At 34.0% G+C, this 24,798-nt stretch overlaps 1 protein-coding gene and 1 long non-coding RNA gene across 4 annotated transcripts in view; one reads left to right on the top strand and one right to left on the bottom strand.

Annotated features, from left to right (window-relative positions):
* The window catches only part of LOC106473011 (protein muscleblind-like), a 222,470-nt gene that overhangs the window by 96,345 nt on the left and 101,327 nt on the right, over window positions 1-24,798 (top strand). For 2 of the 3 annotated variants that reach the window (XM_013933694.2, XM_013933686.2), the window contains exon 3: window positions 3,038-4,172. In XM_013933694.2, coding sequence (XP_013789148.1) covers window positions 3,987-4,172 — 186 coding nt within the window. In that variant the 5' untranslated portion in view covers window positions 3,038-3,986. The remainder of the gene's footprint in view (window positions 1-3,037; window positions 4,173-24,798) is intronic. The other variant, XM_022402459.1, reaches the window with a different exon arrangement.
* LOC111089623 lies at window positions 17,673-20,838 on the bottom strand. Its single transcript, XR_002613843.1, has 2 exons — window positions 20,704-20,838; window positions 17,673-18,035 (listed from the first exon to the last, which is right to left on the bottom strand). It is a non-coding gene; the product is annotated as an uncharacterized LOC111089623 (long non-coding RNA).

Raw genomic sequence — 24,798 nt, 5'->3', positions numbered from 1 at the left:
GTCCGAAAAGCTGTAATATTTAGGAGAGTCCAAATAGGGATTCGTAGCTTGAGAAAATAATGTCAACACTATGTCTCAAACCTTAAGCTTGTTTGATTATTTTTTTTTGCGATTACATTTGCACTTTAAGCTACCTATCTCGTGTCTGCATTCTCTTGAAGATCCATATTCCCCTTTTTAAATTAACAATTTTTAATAATCTTGTAATAAATGTGTGATGTGTATATGCTTCATCTTAAACGTTTCTGATCATTGAATATTTGTAAATTTAGCCTAAGGAATAATACGTTATTTTATTTATAACAAAGATATATTTTGAGGACAAAAATAAACATATTGTTTATTCATTCAGTCCAGGTAAACGTGTTCCTGATTATTCAAACAACAAATCTACACAACTTTCATGATGTTGAAATATTGAGAAATTAACTGCATATTTTCAAAATTTCTATGTTACTTTTGACCCATCAGAAACTGTCAAGGGCTTATAGCCTATATACTAGGTTTTAATACATTTCCCGAAACAATAAAAATGACAAGTTGATATCTTTCAAGACTATGACACTAAATCTGATTTTTCAGCTGTATTGAAGGTCTTAGTGTAATCTTGTGAATGATACTTTTAATGTCCCTTTTCATCGCCAAATACCTTTCTACATTGACTGGGTGAATAGAACTGCACTTGAAAAGACGTTTTTAGTTCCTTTAGCACAAATCCTGTTAAGAATAATCACGAATTAATTAGTAACAACAGTGCTGTATATCTGTCGTCTGGTTCATTATTGTATAGTAGAGTAGCAAGCAGCGAGAATTTACGTGAACACCAATATTCACATGAAATATGTTTATTGGTTTAAAAAGGAGTTGAATAAAAATATAAGGATCTTCAAAATACAGATGTTCAATGAACGACATGCTAATTAAAATGGTGGAAAACGACGTTTCGATTCCTTTGATCAAACCTTCATTAGGATCTGATGAAGATTCACGTAAATGCACCGTAACGTCGTTCCCCATTTTTATCAAGCATTTTGGCGAAACTCCACTTGCTAAAAACAGAAAAAAATATATTGAAATTTACAATCTGACCAGCATCTTATGCACAGGTGAGCTAAATGGCCAGGTCGAAAACCCATAGGATTCAGGCATAGCTCCATTTTTATCAAGCATTTTGGCGAAACTCCACTTGCTAAAAACAGAAAAAAATAATATATTGAAATTTACAATCTGACCAGCATCTTATGCACAGGTGAGCTAAATGGCCAGGTCGAAAACCCATAGGATTCAGGCATAGCCGTTAATAATTTTGAGCTACTGACCGTAGGGAAGTCAGCCAGCCAGCAGCGCACCCGTCATAGACAAGAGCTTTGTTTGAACTCTTCAGTAGGTTAAAAATGAAAAACTAATTACTAGATTATACCAGTTGAAGTGTCATTGCTTGGTCTACATGTAAGTATGGAAACCTCATCATAGTTTAATCTCAAGTTACCGACTTATTTATATCCCGTTCACTGTCGTTGGGGTCCACATATTGCATCATAGTGAACAATTTGTGTTTTTAACTGCCTCGATAGCATAAAGAACTGTCCCAAAAAAGTGGGTGAAATCACCCATTTCCTAAGCAAAATATGTAGGACACCCCGGTATAATTAGTGTGATTATCTGCAGTATTGATGGTGTGTGTGTATGTGGCTCACATGTTATTAGGGATCTTGTAACTAACCAAGTCATAATCCCACGAGCAATTTGGTGCATACATAATTTGGAGAACTGTGTTTAAAAATAACCAAGTCATAATCCCACGAGCAATTTGGTGCATACATAACTTGTAGAATATGCACCAAATTGCTCGTGGGATTATGACTTGGTTATTTTTAAACACAGCATAACTTGTAGAACTGTGTTTAAAAATCCGATGATGCCATCGGTACTTCTAAGGTTAAATAATTTAGATTTCAGATCATGGTTGTTGTGTCATGACACGTGACTATCCAAAACTTTAAATACATTGAGTTGTGCTTACTTTAAGAATAGGGCCATATCTGTCAGTGCGATCTAAATTTGCCGGCTACTGTCACACAGTTGATAAGACAGCATAAGCATTATACAATTAAATTCTGAAAAAAAATCCAAGCCAATAACGACATAACATAACACTGGATTTTAAAAGTTGATTAGAAAAATTATTAAAGTTCTTTCTCATCTAAATTTCACAGAAACATTCTGAATACCTCTTGTTTGTAACCTTCAAACATCTTCACCAGTGATAATTAACGCACGTGATAGATTAACGTATATTCCAAGTTTTGATATGTGTACGAGTGTGTGTATTATATATGAAGTTATATCTTACTTTTGAAGTTCTGTGTTTTGTCACAAAATCTAGCTTGTTAACATAAAAATGTGTGACACTTAAGCTAACTTTCAACTAACGGTTTTTCATTTCTAGCTCCTCTCCGCTTACCTCACCATAAAAATATCTATGAATATTAAAGGAGTACTTAACACTCTCTGTACTAGAACGCTATATGAACTAACATGACTCTTTAGTCGTAGCATAGAAAACTTGTAGTTTGATATAGTAATCCTAAGTCTCGCGTTTTTTGTTTTTTTCTAACTGGCAGTACGGTGTTTCATTTTCTTATCTTAAGCACTGATACCTTGTGTTTCATTTTCTTATCTTAAACACTGATACCTCGTGTTTCATTTTCTTATCTTAAGCACTGATACCTTTTGAAACCTATCAAGTTAACTTATTTGAAAATAAATTTTTAGTGGCATAAGTTATGAAGATATTTAGATTTAACATTAGCGTTTTATACATCTTAACTTAAAAAATGAATCCTAGTAATAAAATAGCCGTTAATACAGGGAAGTAAATGAAGAAGAAATGTTGTTATAATGCATAATTGTCGACTCTTTAAAGCTCTCCGATTTGGAATCAGTCGTAAAACAAATATTATTTTAATTATTATTTTTTTTATTCGCGAGTTTTTCAAAGTATTAATTTCTTTCTTTTTTTTTCTTTTTGCAACAGCAGCAAGAGTTATTTACTTCCAACCGTCCCAACAACATCTGCTTGGGTGAAGAATTCTAGGAAGAACAGCAGGTCTTCTCTTCGAGGTCACTTAGTTCACAGCCCTAAATGGTTGTTTGAAACTTTTTTTTTGTCCGTCTGACCATATCTGTATTCTCAAGGAAAGTTAAGTCACTAAATGAGGAAATCAACTAGATGTATTTGAATAAACTCTAATTGCATTTAGTTTTGCTATAATTAATTACTGTTACTGACATTGCCGCTGTTTTACTAGACGTATTGTTTCTTCATTATTACAGCCTTCTAAAGTTTTGTGGTTTCAACTGATTTTGCTTCTATTCCTAAGACTGCCGCAACTAGGCTTTTGGAGAAGTGCTTATTCTGTTCGTCTGAGCTAGGTTTTCGTTCACTGACGCAGTAAATTTGATGGACAAAACGGAGAGGTAGGTTGCATGAGTCACAGCCATCCACACGGTTCAGACACTGTGTCGCCGTCATAAACAATCCTTTCTCTCCTCTCCGTGACGAACTCATTCCTGTGCGGGAGTACATAAGCCTAAACAACTTGGTAGAAGAGTTGCATTGGATCGCCACAGCAGCAACTAGACAGACAGAAAAACAAACAAAAAACTCGCTGAACGACGCAGCCTTAACCCTCTACACCCAGGTATATGCGTGTGAAAAGCTTGTAGCTTCAGTACACCTAGCACAGCGCAGTTTGGTATTCAGTAAACTGCCTACACAGCACGAGTGTTACAAAAAGTTGTCTCCGGTCATAGCGCTTATTACACCACACTGCAGTTCAGTTCTGTCGTTGTCTATCCCAAGCGAGGCGCTTAGCAGGCAGAGTCTGCGACCACGATCCAGTCGCCCACTCGCCCGATTGAAAGGGGGCATTTCCCGTCGACATTTGAGGGCTACTTATCTGTTCATTCCTTGAAAAGAATCAATGATTATGGCAATGGTTAACAACCTCCCGACAGTCAAGGACTCTCGTTGGCTGCAGCTGGAGGTTTGCCGAGAATACCAGAGAAATAAGTGTACCAGACCTGACACTGAATGTAAATTTGCCCATCCGCCTGCTAATGTGGAAGTTCAAAACGGAAGGGTGATCACTTGCTACGATTCCATAAAGGTAGGATAATCCTGTTTTGTAATAAAATGAATCAACTTTATACGTGTTTTATTTATCTGTATTTTCGTTTATCTCTTCAGTTGTCCAGCCAAACTATTAATACGGATTTTCGTGAATTTTTGGTAACAATATCTTGTTCCCATTTACTTTAAACCGACGAATGTACTAAAAGTCAACTAAGATATTAATGACTTACATTGAAACTCAACATATTATAAGCTACCAGCAAGATAGAATTTATACATTTCAAGTGACTATGTGATGGTTTTTCTTGATTTTTGAGGAAAACGTTATTTAGATTCAATACGTAGTTAAACTTGATTTTCTTTAGTAACAAACCATAATTTCTTGGATTAGACACGAGTCGCAGAATATTTATAAAAAAACATGTTTTATTTCACTTTACTAATACGTTTTTTATATTTCCGTTTTAACCGGACTAAACTATGCGATATTAGAGCATCTAATATTCTATTTGCTCTATTTTGGATATTAAATGGAGATTACTCAGACACCCCCCCCCCTCTCTCGTGCGTTTTACATGTTTGCGTAATTGGTGGTAATTGTGAAGGAATACTCCCAAGTAATTGTTATCTCTATTTTATTTGTATTAGTCGCGCATAGGTAAATTCTGGTAGGAGTGGATTTTGATATTTTAAACTACAATTCTTAATATGTACTTGTGAAAGCAACACCCGGACTACTTGTTGCTAACTCGTGTCTGTAAACGAGAGAAAATACACGAGTTTGACGTAATGACGACTCTGACACGCTACCAAAGATTAACTATTAGCAACAACAACAATAAAAAACAAAACAAAAGTGTTTTTTATAAAAGAAATTAACAAGTGGAATTAGTGTTGACATAGCATACTCAACTTATCAGTAACTTAAGTAAAGTAGTAGTACCTTTACGTTTCTGTAGTGGGGCTTTTAGAAACTTAAATGGAGGTCACACGTAACTAGGCTAAACAGTTTGCCAACCACTTTAAATTTTGTGAGTCAGCGTATTAATACGAGTCTTCCACTTGCACTGTACTGCGCTGAAATGTTATCTTTGTAATTTTTGTGATAATAGTTCACTTGAGCGAATAGTCTTAGATCATGTTAATCTTTCATGGACATTAGAATAGTAACATTTATATTAGCTGAAACAAAAAGTCAGCTCAGAAACCTAGAAACCTCCTTGGGTTTGTAAATAATTATATTATCATCGTATAAATAAATAAATATATATATATATACATACACACACACACACGACAATGACAGTTCAAAAGTGCGTGATAAATGTTGTTTTCGTAACGTGAAGAACAGCTGGAAATGATATATCACTTATTTAGTCATTTAAAATAAAGGAAAACAATTTTATATATAGTTAAATTTCATTTATTTATCTCATTGATTAATAACTTATATTTTATACAGCCCACGTAATGTATCATATTGAGTAGTTTTATGTAACTTATATTTTATACAGCCCACGTAATGTATCATATTGAGTAGTTTTATATAACTTATATTTTATACAGCCCACGTAATGTATCATATTGAGCAGTTTTATATTTTTGCCTGCAACAACACACACTGTAAAAAACTGACCAAAACCGTTATGTGAAATTATTGATTTTCCATGTAAAATACGTAGAGGACGCTAGCAGTAATTAATGGGATTAGTTGCAATATTCATGGTATTTTTTGTGTGATCTCGTATGTTATTAGGGCCCTTAACCATCAAAGTCACGGGTCCACAAAAACTTGGTGTGTGAATAGTTTAGAAAATGTTTATAAAGTCACTGGGATCCCTTTCCTATCGATTATTATTGGGTTAACGTATTTTCAAGTGGACTCAATCTACCACATACTTCAGGTATGTGTACTTTTGTTAATTGAATTACTATTCAGGTTATGTGTTTTTATTTATTTTTATTTTACCTGTTAAATAATATTTGAATGAGCTATAGATAGACGGCTGATACTGGATAAAATGTTAGATAGAAAAGAACATTGTTAGCTAGTGTGGTTCTACTGGTATTGGCAGATTTTACGCGACGCCACGAGAATGTCTCAAACTATTTGCAGCTATGTGGTTTATAATGTACGATTTAATGGCTTCCGAAAGCATTTTCAGTTTAAGTATTGACTATTTAAAATAATTTAGAGTGTACAGATGTAATAAAAGAGACCGTTTTAAGTTATATAATAGTTAATATAAAGCTTGTTACTTGAACTAGAGAATTTCTCATTTTTTTACGAAACATTTTGCACTTCCATTGCAACTGTAACAGCTTAGCACAATATTTATATGGAATGTCGAGGATGTTTTTATTGTAAACGAACTTAGGTCAAGATGCATACCTCGAAACAAGCTGAACCTGTTTGTTCTGCTTTTTTTTTATATTTCTTTGTGTTTCTTGGTAGTTATCTATCTACCTAAACTGCTAAATAGAATTGGGCCATTAGAAAGATTTAATGTTTCTTCAGGTCACAGCGCGAACAAGTCTGATGCTGGTTTTGAATTTTTAGCATCACACAGAAATAACTTATCTCTTTTAAACTATAGTTTTTTTTTTCAGACTACTAGTTTTATAAAACTAACCCGTCTATTAGTAGTAATATTTTTTTTAAAATTCCGTATGATCAATTGTTAAGTAAAGATCGATTAATTGATAACAGATTTATTCGTATAAGACAAATGAATTGTAAATAGTAAAATGCAATTCTTGATGCTATTTTTCGGGCATTTAGCAATTTTAAAAAAAATGGGTCTTTTGAATGCTAATCACTACATTAATGGAAAACTTAATGAAATATGCCCTGCAAGATATGTTATATAATTTTTAAAGCCTTTCAATACGTGATAATGCCCTGCATTGATAGCTGTTTTTATATTTAATTTATGTAGCTACACCTACAAGCAGGAAAGTACAATACGTCACTAGCGACTTAAATAAATTTTCTTTTATACATGATGACTGTCATTAATAAATCGCATACTTTACCATTATCGGTTAGAATTAGGCACTAATGAAATATTTTGCCTCTTAATAAATATCAGATAATTTTGGAAGATTCATAGTTTAGGGCTACTATATAATCTATTTTACAGATATAAAATCAAAAACATCATTTTTTACTGGTAAAAGTGAAAATAGATTGTTCTATAGAATACAAAAAAGTGATTGTGTATTTATAAACAAGAGACGTGTTTAAAATCATGAAATAAGAAGTCAGATTACGACTTGTAACACAATTAGGAAATTTGTAAATGTATTTATGTATATCATAAAAATGTGTGTATATATATGTTTATATGTACACACACGCATAGCATCTATGGAATAACAAGTTTAAATAACATAACTGCATCCTTATTGGGCTCATTCCTGTTAACTGCTTGGTATGGAGAAGAGTCAGATGAGTGGGCGGATTGGTCTAGGAAAGCTAATATTAATATTGAAATACATATTAACAAGTGTATGTTTATAACACAGACGACTGATCGATGAGGTGGTCGTTGGGCAATTTCCGTTAGTCACATCATATCCCACACAAAAAAGGGTGGGTTGGTGGCAGAAATGAGAGCTTATTTCCTTCTTATTCTCAAAAGTAAATGATCTTATAGTTTGTGGCTTGTAAGTTTTGTGTATATGATCGTTCATTAGTTTGCTATTTCTTTTAGACACGTTTCATATATAAAAAAATCAAACAATTTTTTATATGCTCCATTCAAAAACTAATATATTCATTTTACCACAAAAACCGTCAGAATTATTATTCATTATGTCGAAGAAGCGAAGATTATTCATTTAAAGCCTTACATGGTAAGTGTTTGAAATATGTACAGTGTTTGTGAAATCATGCGTTACGTAAAAAAACGAATTTTGCAAATGACTAACTTCTGTGCTTAACAGTGCATGTTTAACTCGGTGTGGAATTTATAACCAAACCTATAGGTTGATGAACCGAAAACAATATCAATCAAAATATATATATCCCAAAGCGGTACGCTGAGCAAGAGACTGTAGTAAATAAATGATCCGTTTGACTGTGTGTGGACGAAAAATATAACTCGACGTCGTACAGCTATAGATCAGTGGTTGATTGTCTTTTCACGATGTATACATTTATCTCATAGTTTCTTTGTTTAAACCTTTAACCTAAAAGAAAGAATTATGACTATCAAACTTAGCATCAAGTTTAATTGTACACAGTGGCATTGCCAGTAGTGTTACCACATGCGTTATGCATTATAGGTATCCAATTATAAGAACAGTTTTCCTTAGAGAAATCCACTATTTTCTTATCCTTTCACGTTTCATGTAAGCATGCTTAGACGCACGGAACGATCGCCTGGATTTCAATGGAAGTCTCAAATGATCTCCCGTACTCTTGGAATATAATAATAGTAGATGCTGCAGGCAGAAGATGGTGTCGTTATGTGTGAAAGGTACCTTATTGGGTAAATACGTTATAGATTATTATATGTATTCCTATGACCATAAAACGTAGCGTGTGAACGATTTCTTGTTTTAAACGTTTTTATTTGAAAGTTTCAGCAACGGATGGCGCTACGTGTCTAATGTAATAAATGTATGTGATTTATCGTTTCATATTTTACACATATTTTTAAAACAATGCCAAATAATTAGGTTGGGTTGTGAGTACTTAATTAGTATTTTTAGTTAGCCGGATAATGTGCTATTTTCGTACTAGAATTAACGTCTACTTAAAGCTCTGGACGTAAAGAAATAAGTTTACCCAAGTTTTTATTTGGGTAAGCAGATTTTCTTTCTCTAGGGACGAAAGTGATATGATTTATAAGTTTAAATGTGAGAGCTAGTTTAGCGATCTTTCGGTGATGATATGAAATTGTTCAAGTTTTTTTAAACAAAAGATTGCGGGTTTAATAATGAGCCATCGCTAATAATTCCAAACCTAACAAATTTTCGGTAACTAGGTTTTATGCACAGTCATGCAGTGTATAGAAATATTTTCCACAAGAGTTTACCTTGAGATGGCAACTATTTAAATATTTAAATATGATTGATAAATAAAAGACGAATTTCAGATATTCTGTAATGAACTATTTCATTTAATGTCATGACTTGTGTAACTATTCTCTACAATGAAGCTCTTTCTTTCTACATAAAAAATGCGTTGTAATGATTCAGATGTTATCATTGATGGATAAAAGAATAAGTTCCAGATTTTTTACTGTTTTTGTATGGCATTTTTATTTAATAATTTCAACAATGAGCTTTGGAAGCAGGCGTTTCGGATTAGAAACTCGTTTTCGCTTTTGTGGGGCCCGGCATGACCAGGTGGTTAGGGCACTTGACTCACAACCTTAGCGTCGCGGGTTCGAATCCCCGTCCCACCAAACATGCTCGCCCTTTCAGCCGTGTGGGCGTTATAATGTGACGGTCAATCCCACTATAAGTTGGTAAAAGAGTAGCCCAAGAGTTGACGGTGGGTGGTGATGACTAGCTGCCTTCCCTCTAGTCTTACACTGCTAAATTAGGGACGGCTAGCGCAGATAGTTCTCGTGTAGCTTTGCGCGAAATTCAAAACAAACAAATTACTTTTGTGCTGCTCTGTAAGAATGGTGCACTTCATTCTCTAATATAGTTGAAAGTAATTGGACGAGGAGATGTCCCAAGTAATTATGTGGGATGATGTGGGTTAATGAATACTTAGCCCTCGCTAGTAGCTTTAGCTTAATTTTCAAATAATCATATAAAGTAGAAAATGTACATGTTAATAGGAAAAAATATGACTAGTCATATACACTTAGGGCTATGAAAATAGCACGATTCAATCAGTTATTAGTGAAATAGTCATATTAGAAAATTTCGGAGTTATATGTGCAATACATTGATGAACTACATCATACACAGTTTTGATGACTAAATAATCTTAGGTTCACTACATCCCAATGTTTAACTTATCGATGTAATATATATGAAACTATCTATCTGTTGTAAATATTACCAAATGCTCTTTACTTCAACTTAATATAGAATATAAAATTCATAAAAGTGAAGTCTTAGCTTGATCTGATTTTTTTATTATTTCATGAAAGAATCTTAAACAACAATGTAATGAAAAGCCTATTTTTTGTAAAATCACCTGTTTATCTTTTGGGTTCGACATTTTGTGCGTGATCTAACGTACAAAAAAGACGCACATAAAAAGTAACTTCATAAGAACAAAATCTTCTAACGATTTAAGGTTCAGTAAGCTGCATTCGTAGACTCTGTATTCAACATTCATGATTTTTTTTTTACTGTCAGAATAATATTATTGTAATTGTTTTCAAAATGAGAATTCAATGTAATTTATATCTCTATTGGATATTTTTCTTTTGAATCATTCTGTCAGTTTTTCATCGTGTTTATTGAGTACCCAACTCTTGTGTTATTCGGATGAATAAGAAAACAGACTTATTGTAAAACATTCCAACTTGATTTTATCGTCAGTGCCCATACCGATATTTTTTTCTTGTTAGCCTATTCGATGAATACGCTGTACAAAGTAAATAATTCAACAGTAAACACAGCTGCTTGTGATATACAATGTTGTTACCTTTCGCCAATTTACATGAAGAAGGCGTTAGTCCATTGTGTTAAGAATACATAAAAACGCTTTCATGTGCACACTTAAAAGTTATATAATTATTAGCAAGGCTTTCTCCTCCAGTCTGAGCTACAAATGTACAAGGTAACGAAATAAAACATGTTTCCTATAGAAGACTTATATGATATAATAAGTGTGAATAACACACACGGAGTTACAGTTTTTGACGAATCTCGATACTCTACTGAGAGTATATACTTCTTACAAACTGTATTTCTTAAGAGGATATTCATGGTTCGCGTCCCGTAACCGTAAAAACGAGCTCCGCATTTCGGGGCCTTGATTGCGCTATTAGAATGATAGTCAAATCCAGCTATTCGGTCAGATAAGAGTAGCTCAAGGGTTGGCGATGGGTGCTGTTGACTAGCTGCCTTTTCAGTAGTTTATTAGTTCAACATTAGGGGCATTCTTAAGTAAGCAACGAGTGGATGTGTAATATTAAATCGATTAATTCCTAGCCTTTTGTCACTGCAAACAGAGTTCTACCCTGTGTAGGCCTAAATTTCAACGAAAAACATAGTATGACGGGACCTGTATATTTCGTAATATCGATTTATACTCGAAGTTCTTCATTTAATTTTTATCCACGTTTATACAAAACACTACTTTCATTACCCTTTTTATTTCATTTCTAAAGGGAAATTAGTAGCATTAAAATAGACACAAAAAGAAAGCACATATACACGAAGGATTACAATTCTTTATTATTTTTCTACATTCATTAACTATCTTGTGGTTATTAGCAATAGCTTATGTTTTGAACCGAGTGCAGAAATATTTGTCGTAATAGTTGTTAAGTGAAAGTAATACAGTGACTACCAAAAATTGTACTGATCTAAAATAAAACCGAGACTGTATAGAATTTGCAGTTTGTATACACTACAATTTTACAGACAACGTTTATTCAACATTTCTCGTGGGAATAAACGTGTAAATGAATATTTTTTGCTATTTTGTGACACTGACGATATAGAAGAACTTTGAATCTTGTTGCACGCTTCTGCCATTATTTTGGAGTAACCGTTCACAATAAGGCCAGAATTATTAGTCACGTCCGCCAATTTTGAATGTCTACGAAAAGAGATAGTGGGGTTGGAGAATACAGTTACAGCTCGTGTACTTCACAACTATTGTTGTAGTACGGGTTTCGTCTTGGGAATGTTGCATAATTTATTCCGCTGAATATAGAACAAGTGAACATAGCTTGCTGCACTGCTACGTTCGCTATTCCACAGCATTTGAATTAAAAGGATGCAGTAAGCCATTATATTGGAACTGATTACCAAGTTCGCCGTTCGCAGTAATTAAATGGAACCATTTAATCAATTGATAAGGACAATGACTTGTTTGCGAACTGTATATAAAGGACAGACAACTAAACAGGCTTAACCTACTATATTGAAGCACTCCAAAGTATATTGTCTAGATCAGATGCGATACAATGTTATGTAATCGATTTTGGATGAATGACAACGTTTACTTAACTGAAACGCTTTGTATAGCCTGTTGATAACTAGCTGTACAGCTTCGTGTGAATGGACTTTTTGTCATATTATCCCATTTTTTAAGATTCAAATACTACATATACATTTTATTTCGGAAAAACTAAACACAATTATTTAGGTTTCTAGTAGCCCTTTCATAAATGAAATGCATGTTTTAAATATTTTCAAACATTCTCATGAAGTTGATTTATTTATTTATTTATTTACTCTTAATATATATTTAATAATCAATAGAATAACAGCAGATGAATTCAAATCAAGATATCTCCTAATACTAAAGAAGAGTTTGGTTTGGTTGGAATTTCGCGCAAAAACTACACGACGGCTATCTGCGCTAGCCGTCCCTAATTTAGCAGTGAAAAACTAGTGGGATGGTAGTTAGTCAGCACCACCCACCGCCAACTCTTGGACTACTCTTTTACCAACGAATAGTGGAATTGACCATCACATTGTAACGCCCCCACGGCTGAAAGGGGCGAGTATGCCTAAATAAGAATAAGAAGAATAAACTTAAAAAGTGTTCTCAACATAACTTTGCTTTTATTTTTTTACCCCCGATAATTTTACTGTCGGAGGTGTTGATAAAGCTTGACCTTTTCTTGCTATAAAAAAGATAATTTATTAAGTTTGCACATACCAATGTTTTAGACAAACTGTTTTTGATGGAAGATGTGAAGGAAATGTGTAGATGCTTTATGTATTCTGTTTAAATTCTTCTTATGATTTGTGTGGGTGGTATATGAACTGCGTTTCCTATAAATTTCCCTGCCTTTTTTTTTAATTCGAGACTACGTTTGGCTCCATGCTGAGTCCTTTATAATATGATAGACTTTGCATGCAGCCCGAAACGTCGTCTCGAAATCAAGATAAAGTCCATAGAAATTCGGTCCATACGTTGAATACACTGACTAAGTCTGCTTTAAAAGATGTGTAATTGGTAATTATGAAAAAATTTCTTAACATCTACAGTTTTAAAGCTTGGTCTTGTGTTCATATATTTTTGGAACTTAGTGTTACTGGTGCTGAATTTTCCAGACATCTGTATCATCAGACTAATTTTCTACAACACTTCACAAGGTTTGTTTATTCGAAGTGGTGTAATCTGATTCACCAGACAAGGTCAATAGCTTCAAGAGTCGTGATAACATTTAGCTCAAGGAGGTATCTTCGTTCTACCCGTACGGGTACAATATCTGATGTATACGTTATCATGTTGTGTACCGCTTTCGTTGGTAATTTTATATCACCTTTTTTTCCATCCTTCCGGTACTCTAAGAGTAAAGGATCTTTGATCACTTCTCGTGTCTCATACATAAAAGTTACAGCATTTCGAAGATCAGTTTTTTAATATCGTAAAATGCTTATATATTTTATAATTAATTTAAATTGTATATATACGTTTTGAGATAGAAAATTGTTTATTCCAATCGAAATATTCGTATGTCTCTATTTACATCATTTGTAGACTCGCTGTAATCATAGGATTCAACGCCTTCTTCCTATGTGTTTCCTCTGCAACATCATTTGTAGACTCGCTGTAATCATAGGATTCAACGCCTTCTTCCTATGTGTTTCCTCTGAATGATAACCCAAAATACACTTCATTTATGGTATTTTGGGAATAAAAATGCTGTTTTGAGCCGGGCATGGCCAGGTGGTTAGGGTGCTCGACTCGCAATCTGAGGGTCGTGGGTTCGAATCCCCGTCCCATCAAACATGCTCGCTCCTTCAGCCGTGGGGTCGTTATAATGTGACGGTCAATACCACTATTCGTTGGTAAAAGAGTAGCCCAAGAGTTGGCGGTGGGTGGTGTTGACTAGCTGCCTTCCCTCTAGTCTTACACTGCTAAATTAGGGACGGCTAGCGCAGATAGCCCTCGTTTAGCTTTGCGCGAAATTCAAAACAAACAAACAAAAGCAGTTTTGAGATGAAAATGGTGAAAACTGGGTTTATATGTGTTTATTTGAGGATAATCCTATCTTTTTTTTTAACCAACAATTTCATGAACATTAATTTCGGTGTTTAAGGTCAAATGCCAAAGTTTTAGGCTACACAGATTCTCACGGTATTGCTATGTGAGTCGTGGAACATGTACTAAAAATAATACCACCAGGTTTGATTTGGATTTTCTTAACGTGCATAACTAACTATTTGTCAGTAAAGATTCGCAGGTCATATTCAAGCGGAAACTTCGTTATTCATAACAAATCTTACTTTTTTGAGGAAGCATTAAGAAAAACAAAACTTGTACAGTTTTATCAGCATTTCAGCTGATTCTACCAGAATTGTTTCCTTGCATTAAAGTCTTCATTTTTGTCATATCTCATGGGTTTGTAAACAAATGTGACAGTTGAGAAATATGAATAAAATTAATTTTTTCTGCAACATCCGAATTAAGAGCATTTTGTCATATCTCATGGGTTTGTAAACAAATGTGACAGTTGAGAAATATGAATAAAATTAATTTTTTCTGCAACATCCGAATTAAGAGCATTTTGTCATATCTCATGGGTTTGTAAACAAATGTGACAGTTGAGAAATATGAATAAAATCAACTTTTTCTGCAAAATCCCAATTAAGAGCATTTTGTCGTATCTCCATTAGAACACTGTTGTACTTGTTTCATTTAAAACTCTCTTATTTGTGGTGGTTCAGAACAGTACATCTGCATTTCAACAGTTTAAAAATAAAAGTGTTTATAAGAAGATAATCTGAATTAAATTTGGGAGTAACAAACATATTCAGTACTTATATGTTGAAGTATATCAAAGGCCATCAAGAGTAAATACTTATGCAACATTCATTTCCATGTTTTTATCTCCGTTCTGAATTAAATTAACTGTACTTATATTTACACTTCTTTTATTGGAATGGTGTAGTATAAGACACTAGTACAATAAGGATAAAATATCTTCACCACTATTCGCACTTCTCCTGTTTACTGTAAGGGGTCCTTTACAACTTTGTTTCGACAGGTAAGATATAAAGTGTACTTAATGTTACAATGAATTTACTCGATGTCACGAGAAATTTTTCACTATTAAAAAACACACTAACCTTCGTAAAACCACTCGGTTATTTGAGCTATTAGGTTTCATATATTTGGGTTAGTTTTAGAAAGTTATGAAATTGTACGTACGCAAACACACAGTGAGATAAATATGCCTATACGTGTTTTTTTACGACTGGGCTGAATTGAACGTTCAACACTTACATTTTGTTTAAAATAGACTAATGTTATGTAGTTTCATCAACTTTTCTGAATGTTTGTATAGTGACAAAATCTGGAAAGTGCACTATTCCTATTGCCAAGACGTGAAACACTGGAAGAATGGCAGATTAATAAACCAGTATAGCCTAATGATACACAGTAGTCACAGAAACAAAATTAAAATTAAATTAAAAATGAATACTGTACTTGTGTATACACCCTTTCGTGCTAGTAGTCGTTAGCCCAGTGTCACGTGATCCCGCGTGGCGAGACGAGGCGGATGGCGCCAGTTAGGCCAGTACACTACAGGAAAGCTTCCTACCAGGCTCCATCAAGTCTTTATGAGCTTACAGGCTTGGGTGCCTTGTCGTATAGACAAGTTAGATTTGATGATAGGTACCTGCGCTCCATACAGCTAAGAAGGCATTTCTAGTGATTTATTTGTATTGGAAATTGGACAGTTTCAATAATGAGGTTTATTGCACATGCAGAAAGAACTCATTCTTCTCTACTTGGCCATTTTGTGGCTCTATCTACCTTTTCAGCGGAAGTTAGAAATTCGCTAGATAGTGTTCTTTAGATATCATTTATATTGATCAGTACAAAAGTGCGACTTCTTTCTGCATCCTTTAAGAAGATTCATCTTCCAGATCTGTTTCCTTTTTTAACACGTAATGGACAATGGTATCTATTTAAAGTTGAATATGGTAAATGATATACCTCATTCGTTTAATAGACATGAAAACATCTGTCCGTTCATTAGATATATATTTCGAACACGAAATACTAAAATGTATAATTTTTCTTGCATTCAATATGAAATATAATTTATGTTGCATTCTATGTGGATGTGACTTATTTATTATATTCACGGTATGACTTAAAAATCACTCATTCTTTTGTCCTGTATTGTGAAATAGCAGTTGTGAATATTATTTAATTTATGTCTATGCATGGAAAATAAATAATAATACAACAACGACATTAACTGGAAATAATTTTAAGTAAGTCTATCTTTTGGCTAAGTGTGACTCATCCAGCAATTATTCAGCTGACAATGTGCTTAATTGACTTCATAATAGATGTATCTGGATGTTAATTTAAGCATTTCCATTTTTGTATCTTCGCTACTCTCGTAAACTTGACAAAATTATTCATCAGCCTCCGATGACCCTTGAAAGTATCCTAAGTTTCCTCAGTAACAGCTTAGAAAATTCGTGAATAACCATAATTTGTAACAGCTTCAAATCCAACAGGGAAGATCACATTTTACTCAACATACGATCATGACCCTTGAAAGTATCCTAAGTTTCCTCAGTATGTAACAGCTTAGAAAATTCGTGAATAACCATAATTTGTAACAACTTCAAATCCAACAGGGAAGATCACATTTTACTCAACATACGATCAGTAACTTCTGACCAAAAGCAAGCTACTTTATGTGAGCCTAAACTAAAAATAACAGAACTAATTCAACATACCAACCGTATTAGGAACACGTAATGCCATAAAACAAGTGACAAGAAAAATTTTCATAATGATTAGAAAGCATCGGTTCTTCAGTTAGGTATCTTCGTTCTTATAAATATTTTCGCTTGAAATCGTATGTTCAGGAATATTCATGACTCGAAAGTTCCACAGTTTACATAGTTGTTGATGTTTTTGTTCTGGGGGTGACGTGAATTCAACATTTATAGCATTGTTGACGTTTCTAAAGATTCTCTAATCTTCACATTACCTTAAAGTATGACATACGTGTTCCTCATCCTTATACATACACACAAGCAAAGAAGCTTAATAGCTTTAAAAGTCAAATATATATTAATGGCTATGGTGTAGTGCTATATATATTAATTAAAATGTTTTTACCATTGCAGCATCGAGATAAGTAAGTATATTCTTAAAAAAGGAAGGATCGCAATCGGTTCATAGCAGAGTTACCCAAAGCATGACTGCTGATAATATCCTATTAATTTTAGAAAACCCTTGTGATATATATTTAACAACAACAAAAAGAAAAAGTTTTAAAAAAAATCACTTTTGAATATACCAAAAGTAAATTTATAATATGGATTTTAACAACAGGAAGCTAATATACCATATAACTGCCCGAGAAGAGAAGAAATACTAACCGCGGGAAAGTACTAATTAATTATTGCTCATTCAGCTATATTTGTGGGAGAAAAGTCAAAGAAGAAAACTACATTTGGGCAGATCGAATTTCAATTATTTAGACAATAATTCATCAACTCGTACAATACTACTTTAGTCCGTCTGTGTAACTTGACGTTGTCTTTCTCCTCTTAGAATTCGATTAATCACACATGAATTGGCATCAGTATTTCGAGGGCTTAATCAGCTTACAAACCATGTGACACGAACTCGTCCTCCGGGGAATAATAGAATAATTCCAGCGTACGGGAATGGCTTCAGTGGACTTCTGATGTTTCAAACAGATAATGTATCTCTATTAAAGCACTTATCAGTACTTTAGGACGGTGAGGTAACCTGTAAAGTGGGCAAAAAATAGTGGTTCATTTGTCATATAGGGAAGACACTCCGAGAATAAAAAACGGAGCAAATCGGCATACATGTGTATGAAATAGTATGATTAACAAGAGAGAGCTTGCCAGGATATTAAAAGCGAAGCAAAAGTTTGAATACAAATCAAAATCTGTTTAACATGTTCAATGAACAAAATACGAGTATTTTTTGTTATAATGAACAAACAAACTGAGTACATTGATCCCGCTCTAATTTCAGATACCACAACAGAATACAAAGCTTATAGTGGTGATCAAGAAAACGTTTGAGACTTATTATGTGCTAATGTTAAACAATCATTTATACGAAATGCAGAGAGATAGAGAAACCAACTGAATTTATGTAATTCTTCGCTGTGGGGATTTATGAGGATTATCACCTATATATCAAACGGGGACTTTTGAAAAGTTGGAATAAAATTTCTCTACCTACATCAAAGATGGGTTTCAGTAGAAAGACATTAGGTACATGTAACATAAGGAATTTGTGAATACTAAATTGTTCTTTCACAATCTAATCTGAAGAACTCTTGGAAAATAAAGCTCATTTATTGTAAATATAGGATTATACTAAGAGAAGTAAGGTTCCTAGCTACATCGAAAATGAAGGATTTGTGTGTATACTGAAAGCACATTCTACCTATAAGATAGATGACTTGAAATAAAATCATTTTAAACATATTGTACGAGTTATTTTTGGGTCGTACAGTCTATATTTACATTTAGGGTTAGTAACTCACAGAAAATGATATCACTATTTATAGTGTGAATGTTTGACTCATTAGTAACATCAGACTTTCTACTTCTAAGGATGTGGGTTAATGAGTATAATGTGAATTATAAATCTACGATGAAAGATAAAATGTTTGTTATCATCAGGATGATAGAGCCAAGGAGGAATAACATTTCTCCAGGAAAGCATTTAGGGTAAAAAACAGACTGTAAAAGGTAAAATCTTTCATCTATACCCTCTTTCATCTCGGGAATTTCACTTGTTCGAACAACCACTTAGCAAGGAGACACACAGGATATAACCAGATTCATAAAAACAAACGGAAAAAACAAAATGTCTTGAAAGCAAAACGAAACAAAACTGTAATGAATATGTGGTGTACACATTGTCTAAAAAAAACGTCACTTTCTTATTTTTATTTTTCACTGAAGCTTTCTCCACTTAAACTTTGTTTAGATTTAAGAAGAACCAACTATCTTATGAAAAGTTTAAAGGGAAATTATATTGGCACTTTCTAGCGTGTTGCTCGGGTAAAATTTGGGGGATTTTTCAACCAGTCATGAACAGTACATATTGGTAAGAATGCGTCTTCCTTCCTGACTTGTAAGAACGAAGAACATCGCAAATTGTAGTTCTGTCAGCTTACTCTCACGTCATTTTATAACACCAAACAACGAATACAACACTTAGAATTACTTCCCTTGGTGGTTATGGCGCTTGACTCAGATTCTGAGGACGCGGTTTCGAATCCCCTCACCGAACATGCTCGCTTTTTAAACCATAGAGGCGTTATAAGAACATGTTCGCCCTTTCAACCATAGAGGCGTTATAATGTGACGGTCAATCGCACTTTTCATTGGTAAAGATTAGCTCAAGAGTTGCCGGTGGGTAATGTTGACTAGTTGCCTTCCCTCTAATATATCACTTTTAAATTGGGGAGCTTAGACTGCCCTCGAGTAGCTTGCAAAATTCTATAAACAATCGAAACAGTTGCTCCTGGAACAAGGAAACTGGCTTGTTGGTTCGCCAGTAATTCTGAACGATAATAAAGTTATTTCAAGTAAAATAATAAGAAACAAATAGACAGTGCTAGAACTAAATAAAATAAACAATATTGTGTTATTAATTCTTACACTAAAAAATTTGATTTTTAAATGAAATAAAGAAAAATTGATAATAATTACTGTTTACTTACCAAATCTCGTTCACACCGTAACAGTCGTTGTTCATAATAGTTAATAATATAAATAGCGCCTAAACCATTACCATATCTATCGTGTCCCAGTCAATCTGATCAGCCTTAATATTAGGCGAATGGCCTCGTGGGCACTAGATTATAGCAGATGTAGTATGTTTAATATATTCTTCTTTATTTTTACTGAAGTTTTTCGAGCTAATACCTGGTTTGTTTTACTGAAGAAAATTTAATATTACGAAATGTTCAATGTAATATTTATGTTTTGAACATGAACACTATATTGGCGTTTATGTTATGTCTATTTTCATTACTTGTACAACAGTATGTTTTCTTACTGAGAGGGCAAAAGTTGTTTATTTACTAATGGTGGGTTCTCCCAGGATGAGATACATTTTTTTGCTACAGAATAAGTTGGCATTTTCCGCAAATAAAATGTGTGCATGTAAATTAATTGATTAAATATATTAAGTATTCATAAAGAAATAGTTCATTCATTAATTTAAAGAATATAGCAGATGGTTTCATGCGTTGTCTGATAAATTCCAGTGCGTGTTTTTCAGTTTATGGTAGCTTAAAAAGTGCATTTAGTTTAGAGAACTTGATACTATCAATATCATGCGGAAGCATATAATGACTGAAGCCCTGTCAAATACAAGCTAGGTGAAGAATAAAAGAAGAAACAAAAGAAAGGCGAAAACCTACTTTGACTCGGAGCAGACATATCGATCAGGCAGTGCCGTGTCTCGAGCGCACGTGACCTGACTACTACGTAACCAGTTGTCTGGCGGTTCGGGCGTGGCGTGATCACGTGTTTGCACTCGCGCTTGCTTCCACTGATCCACACCATCTAAAATCCATGTTGCATGGCGTGACGATGATGCATTACCACATATGATATCCCTAAGATTGTGCAATGCCATTTCTTTGGTAATATTACACAACTTCGATGTTTAAAATGGAATAAATGACACTGGCGGACATATTATTTGAATACAGTTCTATTATAATGTTCTTTTTGATGTTGAGCACAAAACTACACAACTGGGCTTTCTGTCCTGTGCTAACTGACAGTATCGAAATCCGATTTTTAGCATTATAAGCCCTTAGACTTACCGCTGAGCTACTAGGGGCTCTTCAAATGCTAATTTTAATGTGGTATTTCAATGTAAACACATTCAAAGTATTGTTTACCTTGTCGTAAAGTGCTCATCATATTATGATATGTAATTGTTGCTTAAAAATCGAAGTTTTGAATAACCCAAGAATCACTCTGAAATAATGGTTTACCCAATAGAATTAAACGGTGAGTTTACATAGAGTATTATAACATGTGGTCCTTCTGTTTCAATAAATTTCTACCTTGTTTTTATCTTGAGACGATGTTTTGGGCTCTCTGAGTTCTAAGATGAAACCAAGACAGAAGAAGACCATATAATGAAATACATCACAATGTAACAAATGACGATCTTATCAGATTATCATGTTTAACGTGCGATGTCATTGACGATCTTATCAGATTATCATGTTTAACGTGCGATATCATTGACGATCTTATCAGATTATCATGTTTAACGTGCGATATCATTGACGATCTTATCGGATTATCATGTTTAACGTGCGATATCATTGACGATCTTATCAGATTATCATGTTTAACGTGCGATATCATTGACGATCTTATCAGATTATCATGTTTAACGTGCGATATCATTGACAATCTTATCAGATTATCATGTTTAACGTGCAATATCATTTCTCCTTTTAACAGTCAGAAATTCATACTTTACCTTTCCGTTTTTTTTTTTTCCTTTTGAAAATGGGCAATAAAAATTCGAGCTCTTCCGAAATCATGCCTTTAATCACGGAATCACTGACGGGGTCCATATCATTAGCTTTTAAACACGATTTTCTACATTATTTATGCTTATAGGTCTACGACTTTATTGGTTACATAGCTCATAATAACTTACGGGTCATATAAAGAAAGTTATAAAAGTACCATCACTACTGCAATTAATTTCTATTATGTTGAGGTCCCCTGTGTATTTTACATGGGAAATTGGTGAGTTCATCGATTTTATGTGACAGGGCCTAAAACTGAGGAGCTGGATGCGGTCTAGTGGTAAGCATGCCAGACTGTGAATCTTAAAAAAAACTACGTTTCGCACTTTGGAGCCGTGGGTGCGTCATAAGAGTGACGGTCAAATCTCGCATTTCGCTTAGAGTAACCCAAGAGTTAATGCAGCAAAGAAATGATTTGACGACCCAAAAGAAATTGGTACACAAATCATTTCAAAAGTTTTCAGTTCAGAACGACAACCTTACATAACATGTCAAAGTCCTCATTTGTAACTATCTGCTAATATGTAATTTTGGGGTACAATGTTGGAGAAATCAAGTTAACCCATTGACTGCTGATTCGGTACAGCCCGCCTCCGGCAGTTGAATGCGAGTGTGTTGTATACAGTGTACGACTCGCAAAAATTCCGAGCGCGTTTAAAGCAGCCGCACTCTACAGGTTAAATCGCGAATTTTAGGAATATGGATTTTAAATTGATAGAACTAACAATTCTACGATTTGATTTTATTTTTTAGTGACTTCTACAATATTATTTCTAAATAATGAAAGTTTTACTGGTATATTAAAGGTGATATTTTGAGGTAAAAAATTTCAAGAATTTCAATCGTTGCTTTCTGAACTATATTGGTACACAAGAAAATTCATGCTTTCTGAACTGTATTGGTTCACAATAAGATTTAATGGAACCATTATCATACGAGGAAAGAAACTAATTTCCTTTTCAACAAGCACAAAAACAACAACTTATTAATCTACTAAGCGAGAAACTGCAGACTGCAGGAGTTAAAACAAACACTCACCTAGAGCATGGCCAGGTGGTTAGGGCGCTCGACTCGCAATCTGAGGGTCGCGGGTTCGAATCCTCGTCATACCAAACATGCTCGCCCTTTTAGCCGTAGGGGCGTTATAATGTGACGGCCAATCTCACTATTGGTTGGTAAAAGAGTAGCCCAAGAGTTGGCTGTGGTGGTGATGACTAGCTGCCTTCCCTCTAGTCTCAGACTGCTAAATTGTGGACGGCTAGCGCAGATAGCCCTCGTGTAGTTTTGCGCGAAATCCATAACAAACAAAAAAAAATAAAAAAAATAACTCATCTAGAGATGCAGATATTATTATTAAGACAGCAATAGATTGTACGTCTACAGCGAAGACTAATATTTGGGGATGATACCGATTTATCGGTACTGTTGGACTATCATGCAGAACTTAAATCATTCAGTATATATTTAACACCCAAACCGAAAACAAATTAAGAAAACAACATATATATGAAACAAAGTGGAAACAGGGTGTGTGGGTTTGTAATAACATCATTTTTCTTCATGCGATTCCAACTCAAAGATATTTGGTTTTGGGAAAGGCGTAGTATTAAAAATATGATCCTTAATTCAGGAAAGTTGCTATTGTTTTCAACAAGAATCCCAAGAATGCAACACAAGCGAAGATAATTTAATCTGGAGAATCCGCCCTACTATGCTTTTATAATGGTAATTAAGAAAAAGGAATTGACAAACTGCATGTGATCAAATTTCTTGATAAAGCTGATAGAAGCACGAGTTTTTTTGTTTTTTTTTAACCCTGAAACATTACTCCAGTCATCGGAGGCCACTAAATACCAGAGTCTAAGTTATAGTTTTGCGGAATGATTGAGACGAGGAGTTAGCATTACTAATGGTATAATTATTCGGACTATTATTCTCGTCTAAGGGTATACTACTAACTTCAAGGATGGAAAAGGAGTGAAGAGAACTTAACTCTAACAGGCTAGAATTTGAAAATGGAAAACATTAAACTTCTAACAACAAACAAAAGTGTAGCCCCGGAGTTCTTGCTCAAATTGATTCGGTGTAAATGCAAGACTGGATGTAAAATGGCTAATTGCAGTTGTAAGAAAATGGGATTAGAGTGCATGCATTATCTCTAGAGGACTAAGCTGTGAGAATTTCAAGTATCTATAGTGGCGGAGATAGATTGAAAGAGTAACGTTTGTTTGTTTATTTAGCGCAAAGCTACATAATAGGCTATTTGTACTCTGCCCACAGCGGGTATTAAAATTCGATTTTCAGTAATATATATATATACACTCAGACTTTCCGCTGAGCCACCGGGGTGGGAGTGGGAGGTGAAGGAGTAATGTTGTGTATATTCAGAAATTCACTGACCGCCATCTTATCATTAAATTAAAGAACTAAGAATATGTGATTATACCATTTGTTACATTTATCAAGTATTAGTAAAAAAATATCTTACTAATTGCAGTGACGTTAATAAAGCACTCAAAGAATATACTTTTGGCATTAATTCAAAGTACTTGTTTTGAAACATACATTGTATCGTTAAGACGAGATAAATGACGTAACCCTTATTACAAAGGGAATGTAACTTAGTCATAATTTTATCACGGTCATCCATATTCCTTAGAAACAGAATTAAAATTTTTATACTTATTAATAGTTTACCTGGAAATTATAATGAAAAATTTGCCATATTGGGGTAAACTATCAACCTTTGCATGTTTCATATAACTCTTGTATATATTAATTAAGCTGATAAAACATTTCCGTACTATACAGTAAGTAATAAGCACATGCAAAACAAAAGGAATCCTCAATAGCCGCGGCACTTGAAATTCGTTTAGGCAGAATTAGAGTAAAATAATCTATGATACCTTTTTACTTTTATTAGGTATATTTTGTGCGCCAGCAATACCAAGCGTG

This window comes from Limulus polyphemus, unplaced genomic scaffold (assembly GCF_000517525.1).
Source record: "Limulus polyphemus unplaced genomic scaffold, Limulus_polyphemus-2.1.2 Scaffold125, whole genome shotgun sequence".
Classification (NCBI taxonomy): Eukaryota; Metazoa; Arthropoda; class Merostomata; order Xiphosura; family Limulidae; genus Limulus; species Limulus polyphemus.
This window is presented reverse-complemented; position numbering and strand designations above follow the sequence as displayed.